The sequence below is a fragment of the Cricetulus griseus genome, chromosome 2 (genome assembly GCF_003668045.3).
Source record: "Cricetulus griseus strain 17A/GY chromosome 2, alternate assembly CriGri-PICRH-1.0, whole genome shotgun sequence".
NCBI classification, from domain to species: Eukaryota; Metazoa; Chordata; class Mammalia; order Rodentia; family Cricetidae; genus Cricetulus; species Cricetulus griseus.
This window is the reverse complement of record NC_048595.1, coordinates 37,484,020-37,498,909: the sequence shown is the minus strand read 5'-3', so window position 1 is coordinate 37,498,909 and position 14,890 is coordinate 37,484,020. Positions and strand designations below refer to the sequence as shown.

General features: G+C 49.0%; 1 protein-coding gene across 4 annotated transcripts in view; it reads left to right on the top strand.

The window, feature by feature from the left end:
• Positions 1-7,464, top strand: part of Trabd2b (TraB domain containing 2B) — a 205,633-nt gene extending 198,169 nt beyond the window's left edge. For 2 of the 4 annotated variants that reach the window (XM_035439715.1, XM_027402479.2), the window contains exon 7: positions 2,282-7,464. In XM_035439715.1, the coding sequence (XP_035295606.1) occupies positions 2,282-2,486 (205 nt within the window). In that variant the 3' untranslated portion in view covers positions 2,487-7,464. The remainder of the gene's footprint in view (positions 1-2,281) is intronic. The other 2 variants (XR_004768175.1, XM_035439716.1) reach the window with 2 other exon arrangements.
• The last annotated feature ends 7,426 nt before the right edge of the window (positions 7,465-14,890 follow it).

Sequence of the window (14,890 nt, the reverse complement as noted above, 5' to 3'; positions counted from 1 at the left end):
TCTTTGTATAGACTGAGAAACTGAGGCCTAGGAAATGGTATTGGCCCAAATTTACAAATCAAGCCAAGGAGGTAATGCAGACTTGTACAGAGCTCTGTCCTCTAGCCAGCCAGAGGGGCCTTCCCACACTTGGGGTCCTGTCAGCTCCACGCAGACTTAGCCCCAGTGCCAGCCAACTGCAGAGCCTGGGAATGTGCAGTGTGTTTGGTTTGGCCTCTAGACCGTTGTGCCATGAGACAGTTTTCCCCAACATGAGCCTGGAAGGGGGTGGGGACCTGGACTGGGGACCAACTTTGTGAGCTGAGTAAGCTAGGAAGGAAAGAGGGAGGTTGCATTCAGAGGGGCTCGTCCCCCTCCTCAGTCCCACTTCGTTTTCCTGGGACTCTTTCCAAGCAATAAAAACCCCACTTGGGCTCCAAGGGAGAGTTTTCATCTTTATTTTTTCAAAGTGTGAAAGAAAATGCCTATAGGTACCTTGTGAGACGAAATTCCCATCTGGTCTTGCCCTGGCTCCAGTCACCTCACAGGGCATCTAGCCCACTGCCCTGAAACTAGCCCTCAAAGCCTCCCAACTACCCAGGCTGGGACACACAGCAGCAGCTAGACATGGGTGTGTGTGTGTGTGTGTGTGTGTGTGTGTGTGTGTGTGTGTGTGTGTGTGTTGCTTGCAGTTTTCTTTTTCAATAGACAAGAAAGGGAGGGTAGAGGCTGAGGTAATGACCTCTGCTAGGCACGGGCCTTTATCTCTTCCAGGGGCTGCAGCCAACAAGGCCTTAGTCTGACCCTAGAATCTGCACATCACTGATGAAGGTCTTACCAGGAAATAGTGCACTCCACTAATGCTCACAGTTCATGCTACAGAAATGATGGCCCCAGTGCATCTCATCTTATTAACAATCCCCATCTCCTTCAAGCTCAACAGAAATAGTAATATGGCATAGGTTTAGCACTAAGCATGGTGCCTGCCTGTACTCAGAAGTACACTGTAAATGACAGAATTTATTAATGGAAGAGGCAGAGACACAAAAATATTAACGATAACTTCAAAACAAAACAAACAAACAAAAAACGCCTTCCCACACCTCCCAGGGCCAGGCACTGTTCTAAGACTTCTCAGCAGAAACCTATTCTAAAGCCCCCATGTAACATATGTCCCACTGTGACAGTGAGGTCAGTGGGAAGTGGAGAGTGTTTTATGTGAGCCTTTGCTCTTCAAGGTAGCAGGGCAAGTCTCCAGAGGTGAGTGAGATGATAACAGCAAGACAGTGGTTATGATGGGGATGAAATAGAAGTAAAGCTGCCAGGTCTAGTGAGATGGTGACAGGCCCCATGTGGCTGAAGGCCAGCATGGCATGAAACAAAGCCCACTGGGCTCTGTGAGCTAAAATGTGCCATGGAAGCCCCTGGCTCACCCCTGTATTGTATACACACTCTAGGAGCACCATACCTGCTTCCTCTGAGAGAAGCAACAGTCTTTCCTCTCCTGACCCATGGGTGTACAAATCTGCTTTGCCCAGAACCTGGCTACCAGTAGCCTCCTTGAGGTCCCCTCTTGCTGAAAGTGGGTGGTAAGACACATGCTGGGGGCTTATTGTGACAATGGAAATCTTGTTTGAACAGCTGGCGTGGGGGAAGCTCCAACCAAGGCAGATAGGATGCTGTGGTGAAAATGTGTGTGTGTGTGTGTGTGTGTGTCTGTGTGTGTGTGTGTGTGTGTCTGTCTGTGTGTGTCTGTGTGTGTGTGTCTGTGTGTGTGTGTCTGTGTGTGTGTGTGTGTGTGTGTGTGTGTGTGTCTGTGTGTGTCTGTGTGTGTGTGTGTCTGTGTGTGTGTGTGTGTGTGTGTGTGTCTGTGTGTGTCTGTGTGTGTGTGTCTGTGTGTGTGTGTGTGTGTGTTGTCTGTCTGTGTGTGTCTGTGTGTGTGTGTCTGTGTGTGTGTGTCTGTGTGTGTGTGTGTGTGTGTGTGTGTGTGTGTGTGTGTGTGTGTTCTGCCACCTTCAGCAACCTTGGAAGGAGCAACAAGGGGCAGAACACCTGTAGACAGGTGGAATCTATACTCCGGGAACCTCAGAGATACCTCCTCCACGACTTTGCAGTTGTTTCTGCCTGGGACCCACCCTCATGATTGGTCACAGGTGGGCCCAGCCTGTACTTGGAGGTCAGCTGAGTTAGATGTGGGTTCTAGACTATTGCTCTTCCCTAAGGTGTCTGGTAAATATAAAACTGCACCCCAAGCTCTCTTCCTAGGAGGAGGGTGCTGACAGTCACTCTTTCCTCTTTCCAGCACCACTGTCTCGCCACCCCCGCTGCCCCTCCAGCCTACCCCCGGCTCCGGGACCACCAAGCCCTTTGTCAAGTCCTCACACCAGCTCCAGCAGCAGGACCTTGCGGGGCCTACCAGCAACTCGGCACCTACACCTGGCCTCCCCCCTGCAATCGCTGCCACCATTGTTGCCCCCTTCATCCTACACACCCTTGGGCCTTCCTGACCTTGACCACCCTTGCAGAGAAGCCAGAGGAACCACAGGAGTGACCATGCCCACCATCTGACACCACCTCAAAGGGTGCTGACACCTCAAGGCAGTTCACACAGGACAGGGACTTTAAAACACTAGAGCTTTATTGTACCCAAATTACATCTTCTTTTTTGTAGAAGGTCTTAATTTCCCATAGTGCTATGGGGCTCATTTGTAAAATATGTGTCCATATTAAAAGAGAAAGTGTATTTATTCTATCGATAAAACTATTTTTATGTAGCCTATGTTGTAGTCCCTGAATTAGCCCCAGCACCAACCCCAGGGAAGGAGCCCATGTTCCCGTGACCTCTGTGACCTGTGTTGACTATGGCTTTGAATTGGCCCCAAGCTTCTCCCACTCTAGGCACCTCTAAGGGCAGCCCCATGCTTTGGGGAAGCTGAATTTCACCAGAGGCATGGTGGCCAACCATCCTTCCCATCCCTGGATGTGTCCAGGCCCTGGGGGGGGGCAATTTAAGAAAAAAATAATGCTGCTATTTTGAAGTCCTGAGCATCTGTGGACTGGCCCTCCAGAGCTCCTGGTGAGTTTTTCCATCAAAGAGGGAGATTGGTGCTGAGGCAGGTGGACTCAGTCCTGTGATCAGATAGCTACACTGAGACCCAAAAAGTGAATGGGGTTTACCCAAAGTCACAAAGCAAGTGGGCGATCTATGTTCCAGTGGCACCGGTCCAGCTTCCATTTAAGAGGGGCTGGCCCCAGCTGAGTGAAGTGAGCTGGGCAAAAGGGCAGGAGTGGTCATAGGATGGTTTTAGGGGTGATGGAGTTCAGGAGTCCTGGTAATGACAATGGTAAAGAGGGCCACGAGTCAGAAGCCAGCAGGTGGGCTCTCTGCACTCTCCCTTCTCCATAGATCCTCACACTAGTTCTGTGAGATGTGATGACCCCCATTTCAATGACACTGAAGCCCCCAAAGAAGGGGAAAGATCCACCCAAGGTTTACTTCCCACCCCAGATCAGTGTGATACAAGAATGATCCTTGTCTCTTGGACTGTGTTCTGTCCTTGTTCCTATCTGGAGAAATGCCTGGGGAGATGCAGCCCCCAAACTGGAACCCTCCCTGGCTTCCCAGGGCAGGCAAGGGGGATGTTTCACCAGCTCCCCCTGCTGGTTCCTGAGGCCAAGGGGCTCTAGCAGGATGATCAGACAGTATCGGCAGGCAGGGAGTTGAGACTTATCCTTCTGTCCCCAGGGGCTGAAGGGGACACAGTAGGTCAGTGTGGGCTGAATTTCAGCCTACAGCTCAAAGCTGGGCTTGTGGTTTGTTGGTTATTTAAGGAGTCCTGGGTCCTGAGAGCAGGGAAGACCCCTCACCTGTCAATAGCAATAAGAGTAACACAAAGGTCCAGAAAGAGGAGAGACTTCTCCAAGGTGCCATAGCTGGGGCAGGCATGTTGACTCCAGTCCTGTTCTCTCACCTCACTGCACATGGGTTTTGCTGGCAGGCTCGATGGCGCCTGGTTGGCTGAGGCACTGCCATGCTCTGGTTGGCAGACATCTCCCTTTTGAGATGGCAGGATTCTGGGCAACTCATTGGATAGTCAGGGGTCCCACAGGCATCCTGGCAGGCGGCAGAATTCTTTCCAGCTCTGCCCCAGTGGGCAGGTTTAAGCCTGAGACCTGGCAGGATTCTGGAACTCTGCTTCACAGGGTCCCGCCAGCCCCATGGGCACCACATTGTAAACTGAACTTGACCTCAACCAGGACTGGAGTCAGTTTATCCTTGGCAAAAAAAAGAAAAAAATGTGACTTCCTATTGCTGAGCGGGAAGGGGCTTAGCTGACTTTTAAAGCAGGCTCAGAAGTTAGACATCAAACGGATTGTGCAGAGCGCTATTGGGATGAGATAAGTGTAAAGGAATTGGAAACACACAGGCCAGATTCCCCTGTTTGGGGCAGAGTATGGCATGAGATGTATGGAGATCAAGCTTGAGGTTAATTAAAGATGAAGCATTTGGGGAAACAGTCCAGGCACCTGACTGTGTGCCCAGACCTGTGCCAGGCGCAGGGCCAACATGGTGAATTAATGCAGCATGTAATCACTGGGGAAGCATGGTGCCAGGGTTACACATACAGGCTGAATTGTACCCACCCTCCTGGGCCCAGAAGAGTTCACCATCAAGGTGGGACTGGTGGGGCCATCCTGGGCTACTACTGTCCCAGTCCCAATCTCACTGTCTTTCAGATCCCTTCTTAAGGAAGATTAGAAGTGAAAGGAGTGTTCCAAACTCTCTTCCTCAACCCTACTTTAAAGTTTTTGAAGAAAGACAGTGTGCCATGCTTAGCAGCATATGTCTGTAATGAATGTTCTTGGAATGCTAAGGCAAGAGCATCGTAAGTTTGAGGTCCAGCCTGGGATACATAGTGAATTCTAAAACAGCTTGAGCCACGTAGCCAGACCCCCTATGAAAAATAATGGAAAGAAGAAAGGGCTAGGCCATCAGACTGACAAATTTCCAGGGTGGTATGGACTTTAAAAAGAGAGCAATTGCTGGTCAGACATCTAGGGCCAAAGTTTCCTGATCTCTGGAGATCTCTACTAAGCCAGGATTGGAGTAAGGAGCAAATTCAACTTTGATAGCCAACATCCCAGGAGACCTTAGGCACAAAAACAGAATGTCTGGCTAGGCCACTTAAACTTCCCATCCTGCTCTGAAAATGCCAGTAATCCATCAACAGTTTCTCAGACTTCATGTCCCATCGAGCTGGACTCATAAAACACAAAGCCCTATTCCTTTGAGAGTTCCTTGCGTAGTTTTAGGACTTTCATTTTGACATTGAGGCAGACAGAAAGATGGAAGGCCAGAGGCCCAGCAGATTAAGTGACCAGCACATGCTGAGGGTAAAAGAATCAGGGAGGTGCAGGGGCCAGTCCCCAGGGTCAAAGATCCAGAGTCTGCCATGTGTGGACTGAGGGAGACTTGGAATGTTCATCTCACACTAGGTGACCCACGAACATCCTCCTCACATGGAATGTGGTCACCTGCTACTTCCTGGCCTCATCTAGACTTGGGCAAGCCTGGGAGCTCAGTCACACCACTCCACCTAGTACTATTGTCACAACAGATCCCAAAGAAGAGAACTGTTACCAAAAGAGAATGTCTTTTAAAAGGTGATATTCTATGCAGGAGTTGTAGCTTAGAGGACATCCTGGATGGCAAAAAGCAGAGTTGGGGTAGTGATAGCCATGAGATAAACACCAGCTCCGCCACTTGGCGTTCCAGGCCCTCTGTGACCTGGCTCAGCTGATCTTGCTGGCCATTCTCATCCTTCCCATTCTGACCTGACAGATGGGATCATATTTGTTATTTCTAGACTATGCAGTCTTTTATATATGTTGCTCCCCAGGGAAAGCTCTCTTCTCTTCTCCCAGCCATTTATCCTAGAAGGATAACCCAGAGGACACTAGCTCCAGGATGTCCCCCTGGAGCCCTTTATGCAGTCCCAGTACCTATTACCATGCCCACATTCCAGAAACGGGCTGTCTAGATATGAATTTGCTCCCTGTTGTGAATGCAAGCAATTCGATGGGGTAGGTCATGTGCCAGTTTTTTTTGTTTGTTTGTTTGTTTTTTTTTGGTCATTGTTGTTGTTTTGTTTTTGTCCTTCAGCACAAAGGTGATACTCCAAAGATGTGTTGAGAGGGACAAGGGAGAAAAGGAAGCCAAAAAATGAAGAAGAGAAGTTTGAAGCTTAGAAAGGAGAAAGCCTTGGCTTTCTTTTGGGAGCAGCTTCCACCTTCCCAGCTGGTAGAGGACAGCACCTGAGAACAGAGCTCTCTGGGGGGAGGGAGAGGGAGAGGCATAGTATGCAAGGCCCCAAGGCCCACTGGCTAAAGCCGTGGTCGCCAGCTGGAAGTCTTGGCAAAGGACTGGTGTAAATGACATGGCAGTGCCCCCTGGCTCTGTAAGGCTCAGGTTCTTTAAACATTGTTATTTTTCCAAAAATTCATCTAAGCAGCCAAAAATATCACCCTGGCTGGCTGTCTAAGCCGGTAGATGCAGGACTCAGTCAAGCCTCCCTTCACCCCTCCCCCATTCTTCCACAGCCCAGACAGACTTGCCATGAACTGGCAGAAATGCCTGCAGCCCTTGGGCATGGGATCTCTTGGGGAGGAGAGGACTGGATTGAACCCCTGCCCATGGCTCCATCCCACAGCCCTTCTGTCTGAGCCCAACACAGAGGATGGAAAGGCAGGGCTTATAAGGACCCAGGGGCCCCTTCCTGGCCCTTTCCAGGGAATGTTAGCTCCTCACAGCATGTCTCCAAAGGCAGACCGGGATCCTTCTTCATTTGAGGTGGCCTGCATCTTCCCTTTCTTGCTGACCTAGGGTAAACCCCTGCCCCTCTTTGAGCCTCCATTTCCTCATGGACCATAGGGAGAGTTTCCTGGGGCCGGGAAGGGAATTCTGTGTATAATCTTGGGTCTCCTTGGAAGTGAGTTTCCACCCTTCCCTAGACCAGCTTTCCATGTAGGCCCCACAGGCTGCCATGACGGGAGCATGTGACAGACAAGAAAGCATTACTTAAAGGCTCCCTCCATCCTAAGACCTGCCCTGGGGAATGTGGTTTTGAATGGGATCCAAGTCTACAGGGCCTGGTGTGAGAGACCAGGGACTCTTAGGCAGCAGTCTCTCTGGTTGCCAAGCTGGGTGGGTGGAGCTCTTGGCTCTCCATGGGGAGGCTGGCCTTAACCTTTGCCCAGCTCTAAGTCTCAGATTTGTTGGCTATCCCACTGTGCCTCAATGTACCAAGCTGGCTTCAGCTCTCGCCATACTTGTGGTGTTCTTTATCACCTCTTCCCTCACCCCTGTGAATTGTCATGAAGAGTTCTTTAAGAGTATAATAGAAGACAAAGAAAGATGCTATTAATGTTATTTTGCCAAAATATTTTTGTAGCATAATATATTAATAAAAGATATTATGAACTTAACCCTGGTGTTTCCATGTGCTGAACTTCACCACCTTTTCCTTCTGCAGGAACATTTGGGGAATTACCTGGCTTGTGAGGGCCAGGGCCTATGACTTGTGGCATAGAAAATGTGAGTGACCCCATTTTTATGCATAGATTTGGGCTGAGAAGGTGACTTGTAGGTGCAGGGCCCAGCATTGGGCAGTATGTATGACCCTTGCCAAGCAGAGGGAGCTGCCCACGTTTGGAGCAAGAGTTGTGCAGCTGTTTTACACACCACTGGAACCCGGGCTTTGCTAGAAGAACCTCCTTCTGCTAGCTTCCTCTTCCATCAGAGTTGTTACCACTCCTGGTTACTTTCCCTGCCTCTCCTCTCTGTGACTCTCCTTGGCTCAGGCCTACTGGGAAAGTTCTGCCAGCCACATCCATGTACCTCTAGTCTATTCTCTCCCCTGAAGCCAAAGTGAGTTCTGCAAACCACAAAAATGACCATGTGTTTCCCTGCTTTGAGCACTCTAAGTACCTCCCCAATATTGTTGGCAAAAGACATCCAAATCCCTCTAAGATACAGCTCCTACTTATGTTTCCAGCAAGAAAACACCTCTGCAGTCCCTCTCCCAGGACGAAACACTCCACAGTCATTGATTGTGCCTTCTGCTTCTTGGCATTGTCCAGCTTGTTTTAGCACATGTTGTTGCTAGTGCTGTCAGGCTCCCTGCATCTCCATATCTCACCCACGGCATCCTATATGACCCCAGCTCCAGCAGTCCCTGCTCCAAGAAACCTTCTAACCCCCCACACCTAGCTGGTCACTTGTTCCACCAGCTCTCTGTACCTCATGGATGGATGGGCTGAGATCGTTGGCATGTTCTCTCTTCTTCTTGGTTCCAGTACAGTGCACCTCTCTGTTGTCACTTCCAAGCACAGTGACTGATAGCTGCCACATAGACGCTGTCTATAGTGAGTCCTTGTAGAAGAATCATGAAGTCCGTGAAAAAGGAAAGAATGGGGGGCGGGGTTATCAAATAAGACACATTGAACCTTTTCTGCTTCATCACATGGAAGCATCCAGTGTCAGCTCCTGGGACCTGCAAGTTTTACCAGGAACATCATCAGAACTTGGGCATAAAGGAGATGTCCACTAAAATGTTGAAAGTCATCATGGGCTGCAGAGATAGCTCAGTCAGTAAAGCATGAAGTCCTAAGTCCAAACCCTAGAGCCCCTGTTTTGTTTTGTTAAAAGAAAAAAAAAGCCTGGCATGGCATGGTGGTACACATCTGTAATCCCAGTGCTGAAGTGGAGATGACCAGGTCCCTGGGCTCAGTGCCCAGCCACCACAGCCTACTTGTTGAACTGTGGACCAATAAATGCAGTCATGGTGGGCCCATTTCTAGGCATGGATATTAATGCTGCAATTGGTATCTAACACTTACGGAGTATTTGTGGTGTATCTATAATCTTCTCATCTTCAGAACTTCTTTACCTTAGCTCCACTTTAAAGATGAAGTAACTGAGCTACAGACATGTTAAGTAACACGACTTGGTGAGTGTGCCAGTCTCAGAACCGACAGTCATGACCCAAGCCAGTCCCATTCTGCTATCCTGGGGATGGGAACTATGGCTATGAAGTGGACAAGAAAGTGTTAGCACCTACACTTCAGAACAGGTGGGTGAGGTCAGTATTCCATGAGGCCAGACATGTCCTGGAACCCATCCAGGACTTCCCTGTTCCTGACAGCTGCACGAAGGAGCTCCTGGGAGGAAGCCGTACCCTGTTCCAGCCCGTTAAGGTCTTCTGCAGTGGCATCAATGGTAGGAGGATTCCTGTTATGGAACCAACCCTGTGCTCTGTTCTCCTCTCCCTCCTTCCTCCTTCTCCCTCCCCCTCCCTCCCTCTTGGGAGCCTTGTTCCTCAATTCAAGTACTCTCTGAAGAAAGCTGTGACCCAGAAATGAGACATTATAGGACAAGTAACTAAGAAGAACTTCCCCAGGCACCTGCCATACTGTTTTCTACATGGCAATAGGTGACAAGAGGGGACACCCCATATCTGTACCTAATATACTGTAGGCTTTGCTCTACCCACCAGGAAGGCTGGCCCAGACTTTCCCCTCCTGAACTCTAGGCATGGCTATTAATCTAATAATCATTAGAGTGGAAGACACCACCACAGCCACATCTCTCTGCAATGCAGCCCCAGACAGGAGACCTTTCTATACTACTATTAACAAGTTCACAATGCAACTGACACATGGAGGAAGCTACTGGAAGGTGGGTTTCAGCTCACTGAAGGGGAGACCTTCCTAGGACCCACACCCACTGGGAAAGGTAACAGTTCTCCAGCAGAGAATGCTGGGAACTCTCCATGGAGAAGGGAGCCCCACAGGATGTCTCTGTTCTTTCTCCCCCTCCCTCTGCCCACCCCCCACATTTACACACACACACACACACACACACACACACACACACCTTCTCCTGACCTCTCATTCCTGTGTCCTTGCTCTTTTTCCACCGCCTCCCTCCCTCTCACTCAGAACATCTGGAGTTTGATAATCCACCCTAGCTCCACTGTGGAGTTAGGCTAGTCTCTTGGGATGAAATCCCCAGACCCTGTCTTGCAGTCCTCTGAAAACAGACCTGGGCGTTGGTCTGCTTTATGGCCTCAGGTAAGCACTGCTTATCTCTGGATGGGGCAAATCATATTCACAAAATTTTTTTCAGGAAAAAAATAATCTCCGGAAGGCTGCCCCCCCCCCAGGATTTAAAGTTGGAAGAAAAATCAGCTTCTTCCATCTCCAAGGAGGTGGATAGAAGACATTCTGTATGACCAGCAAGATAATTTCCATTTCTTTCCTGACAAATAGAAAACTGAAGAGGCAAAAGGAAGAGCAATGTGATAGTCAGCTTTCTTTTACTATAACAAACACCTGCGATAAATCAGTTTACACAAGAAGGTCCATTTCGGTTCACAGTTTTGGAGGCTTCAGTCTGTTCTGCTGCTCTGAACCTGTAGCATGACAGCAAAGGCACAAAACAACTCACTTCACAGCAAGAAGTAGAGAATAAAAACAGATCCAGTGGTTCCCCCTTAGAGGGCCCAAAGATCTCCTACCAGGCCTCTCCTATGAAATTCACACTACCTCTCAACATAGGTAGGGATCAAGTCTTTAACATGTGGGTCTTTGGAGGACACTTAAGAGCCAAACTATAGCAAAATTCAAAACCGAGGAGCTCAAAACAGAGAAACAAAGAACCTCTCTTTCCTGGGGAGAAAATCTGCAAGTAGGTATTTCCACATCTGAGCCCCATAGCCCTGCCCCTCTAAGAGGTCTTCACTGCCAGTGAAGAATGAGTGGGACCCATAGAAGGGCTGGTTTTCATAAGCAACTAGGGAGGAGTTGGGAAGGGTTGGGGATGCAAGAGGACCTTTGCCAGCTGCTACAGAGTAGGGACAGCCTGGCCATGACTGGGCTGTGAGTAGACAGAGCAAAAGGTTAGGCCTGCCAGACCAGTGAGCAAAGGGAGGCAGGAGGTTCAGGCTGTGCTGAGCCCAACAAGAATCTCTCCTCCTTCCTGAAGATGCTAGTGCAGGGCAGAAATCAAGCAGAATGGGTAGGATGGGCATGGGGTGTGACTCCATCTGCTGTTCACACAGCTGTCGTCCCAGGTGACCAGGCAGACCACCATTATGACACTGTATAATAAAATTATCATCAGAAATGTCTTTTTTATGTTGGTTGGTTATATTGGTGTGCATAGTGTGGTGTGTCTGATGTGTTTCTCTCTCTCTCTCTCTCTCTCTCTCTCTCTCTCTCTCTCTCTCTGTGTGTGTGTGTGTGTGCGCGTGTAGTGAGGTATTCGAGTATGATTGGTGTTTGTGTGTGAGGAGTATATGTCTTTTTCTCTTTTTTCAGTTCTTTCGCCCTGATCAGTTACAAATAAAGAGGAATAACGTTTCTAACCTGAAGATCAAGTTCCCAACAAGGAAAGCTGGAGCATCATGGAATGTCCTGGTGTCCCTTCCTAGCTGCCATTCACCTCCTACCTCATTGGAATGGTGGCAGTAGATGGTTGGTCCTGCCATACAAGCAGGACCTTGACCAAAGGCTGGGGAAGAGGATGCACGAGATTAAAAGAGAGAGAGAGAGAGAGAGAGAGAGAGAGAGAGAGAGAGAGAGAGAGAAACGAAGCTATGGGAGGGTCAAATCAGTAGACTGCACCACTGCAGTCTGAAGGAAGGAGCAGAGTAGAGCATGGTGGCATGAGGAATGTCACCATGGACTCAGCAAACATTGGTGCTGGACCAAAGGCCCAGACATGGGCCTGGAGACAGCACTTCTCAGACAGAAGCCTTCTCTACCTAGAGAGACTTGAAATAAATCACTTCCAGGAACAGCCGGACTTCCCAAACTTGATAGAACAGCTACTCACTTCGTCCCACCTTAAGGCCCTCCAGGTTCAATCAGTCTTGGGCTCATCATCAGGGCCCTGAGTTCTGGGCCTGACTTTGGGCTGGACCTCAACTTCCTTTCCCTCAGCCTCATTTTCCCTAGTTCTTAGTGGAATAATAAAATACTTCAGTGGTAAGCATTTAATGAGATGGTGGATGGGAAAATACCTTGGAAACAGGTTCGCAGGACGAGTTAGCTGTTGTTGCTCCCGCTATGGGCACCACACACCTGCAGCAGAGGTCAGGAAGCAGCTGAGGCTGAGGCTTCTGGAATAGTGTGCATTCAGAGTACAGCTGGGGGCCACTGCAGCTTTAGAACAGAGGGGTGGCATGGTACAAAGTAAAACTGATGCCCTGGGGCCAGTCTCATCCTTCTCCTGAGCCTCAGTGTTCACACCCTTACAACAGGAAAATACAGCCGGAGCCCAGGGTTGCCCAGAAAAGTGAAGCAGGTACACCTGTGCTTTGCAGAGATGAGAAATGAAGACCATTACTGCTGGTATCAGGATGAGCGTCAGAAAAGGAGAGAAGCTTACTTACTGGGCTTTCTGCCTTAGGCCTGGACACAGAAACAGAATGACTCATGGGCTTACATACCCCAGAGACCCTTCCTTTCCCCACTGGGATCCCTAAGAGGATGGACTCTGCCGAATCCTTTCAGATCCTCCCTTCTCTGAATCACCCACATCAGCCACATCCTATAGGCATAGGAGTTTGGGGGTGCTTAGGCTTAGAAGGTGGTCCCCTACATCTAGCAGCTGCCACCAGAGGGCCACACTACTCAAGCTGTGCCCTTGAGCTCTAAACGGGACCTGAAGTAGCAAGGCTGGAAAGAAGGGTGTGAAGAGGCAGGCTGGCTGGGGCCCCTCAGTGTACAGAGAAGGACCAACGAAGAGGAAGGACTCTGTGGACTCTGCACATTGAGGACTCAACAGCGATTCCAATGCCCTCAGGCTCGTTCCTCTTCCAGCCCTGGCATACTGTGTCTTACCTAGATACAAAACACTGGGCCAAGTTCTGTTCTCGGCATCATAAACCGATTGCTCCCCAGAACCTGAGAGAGTGGAGCACCCCATTCTGAGAGCTGGGAGCATAGGGATATGTTCAGAGGGAATGACTCATCCCACAGAGACTGTGCAGTGACACTGCTGGGCTCCCAGAGACTGCGGCCCAGTCTGGGAGCAGGCGGTGCTGTGTGTCTCCTGTGGGTATCTCCAGCCTCAAGGGCTGGCTGGTCCTCAGGGAGCAGGGATATCGTGGAGCATACACCTGCATCCTCTGCCTCCTTGCTGTCTACCTCCCCACAAGTCACTCCCTAGGTCTCTAAAGCTTGTCTGAGCAATGTCTCCAACCATGTGTTCCATCTCTTCCTACATACCAGGCTCCAGACACACAGAGCTACTGCAGGCTGGGCTCCCTAAGCATTGCTTCTGGTTTTCCAGCTCCACCTCCCAGCTCCACTGTCCCCCCTCCTCAGCTTGCTGTCCATCCTCCCTATTCCCAACTGAATGTTTTCTTTCTGTTTGTTGTTCAAGGCCTAGCCAAATTTCTACATCCTTGTAAGCTTGTCCTGCCCCCACCTTAACACTTCTGAAATCCCAGAATGTTCTGCAATCCAGTCTCAGGATATGGTTTTCTGTACATCTAACTAGTAAAATGTTGGGTGTGGTTTTTTTAAAGCCAAAGGTTTTCTGTATATCTAACTAGCAAAATGTTTTTTTAAGGCAAAGCCCAGGTCTTATTCATGTTTGCATTTTCTCAGTGATGAGAGTATTTAGAACAGAGAACATGCTTATTTTAAACCTGAGATGAAGCACCATCCAATGTGTGTGTTAAATTATGTTCATCAAAAGCAAAGCAGTGGCTGGAGTTGTAGAACAGTGGTAAAGCACTTAGCATGTGCAAGATTCTGGGTCCATCCCACCAAAAATAAGCAAGTAAATAATAGCAATACAAAAACAAAAAATTAAGGCAGCCACCCATCCTCATCTGTAAGTTAGCTTCTAAATATGTTTTTCCCAAGGGGTTGCACCTATACCCATAGGTACCAGTTGGTACAGGGATTTGAGGTATATAGTTGTTGGGGGCACAGGGGCTGAGGCTGTGGATCAAAGTTATTTGGTAACTTGTAGAAAGACTCATACAAAAAATTGCTGTATTGCCTCAACACCCCACCACCACCCCAACCCTACCATCCAGCCTTGACATTCTTAGGAAAGTTTGTTTGTAATTATCTGAACCTAGAACCTATATTGATTTCATATAAACACAAAGTCTGTGTTTGCTAAGTTTTAATGCACACTAGTGCTTACAGGAATACGATGTCCATAATGGAAGGAGGCTATTCTGAGGCTTTTCCAAACATTACCAAGAGTGGCCCCATTTGCAAATGCCCTCTCTTCCAACACTGCCCTACAGAGGCTATGACAGTGTGACAGCCACATATACCTGCCCCACACTCCCCTGCCCCCAGATTTTACCTGTCACAACAGCATCAGACAGGTGTAAACTTTTGTCTGCTGTGTTAGATCCACAAGTGGTGTTGGCTACAAACATTAACAAATCAAATCACATATTAATTTGTTTCAAACTATTTTCCTTTTATTTCTTTCTCTTGGTTTGGGTTTTTTTTTGTTGTTGTTGTTTTTTATTTATCACCACATTGGTGTTGCCCCTAAGTTTTACAGAGGGCATGAAATGTTTGCACTGACATAGACACTGGATCTGAAAGTCTGAAGACACAGCCACTTCTCTGCACACCTCCTGAGGGTCTGTGCTTAGAGCTAATGCACATTTGCTCTGTTTCCCTGTGGTCCTCACTGCATAGCCATCCTAAGGAAAGCAGCACTTAGCTCCCAAAGAGGGAGGTAGCATGGTGAAACGTACAAAGGACAGCTGGCCTGGGTCCCAAGGCCTGCCATGGCTGCTTGCTGTAAGTTTGTCCTTGAACATGTCCCTGAACCCTCAGTCTGGGAATCCAGGAAAATGAGGCTTTC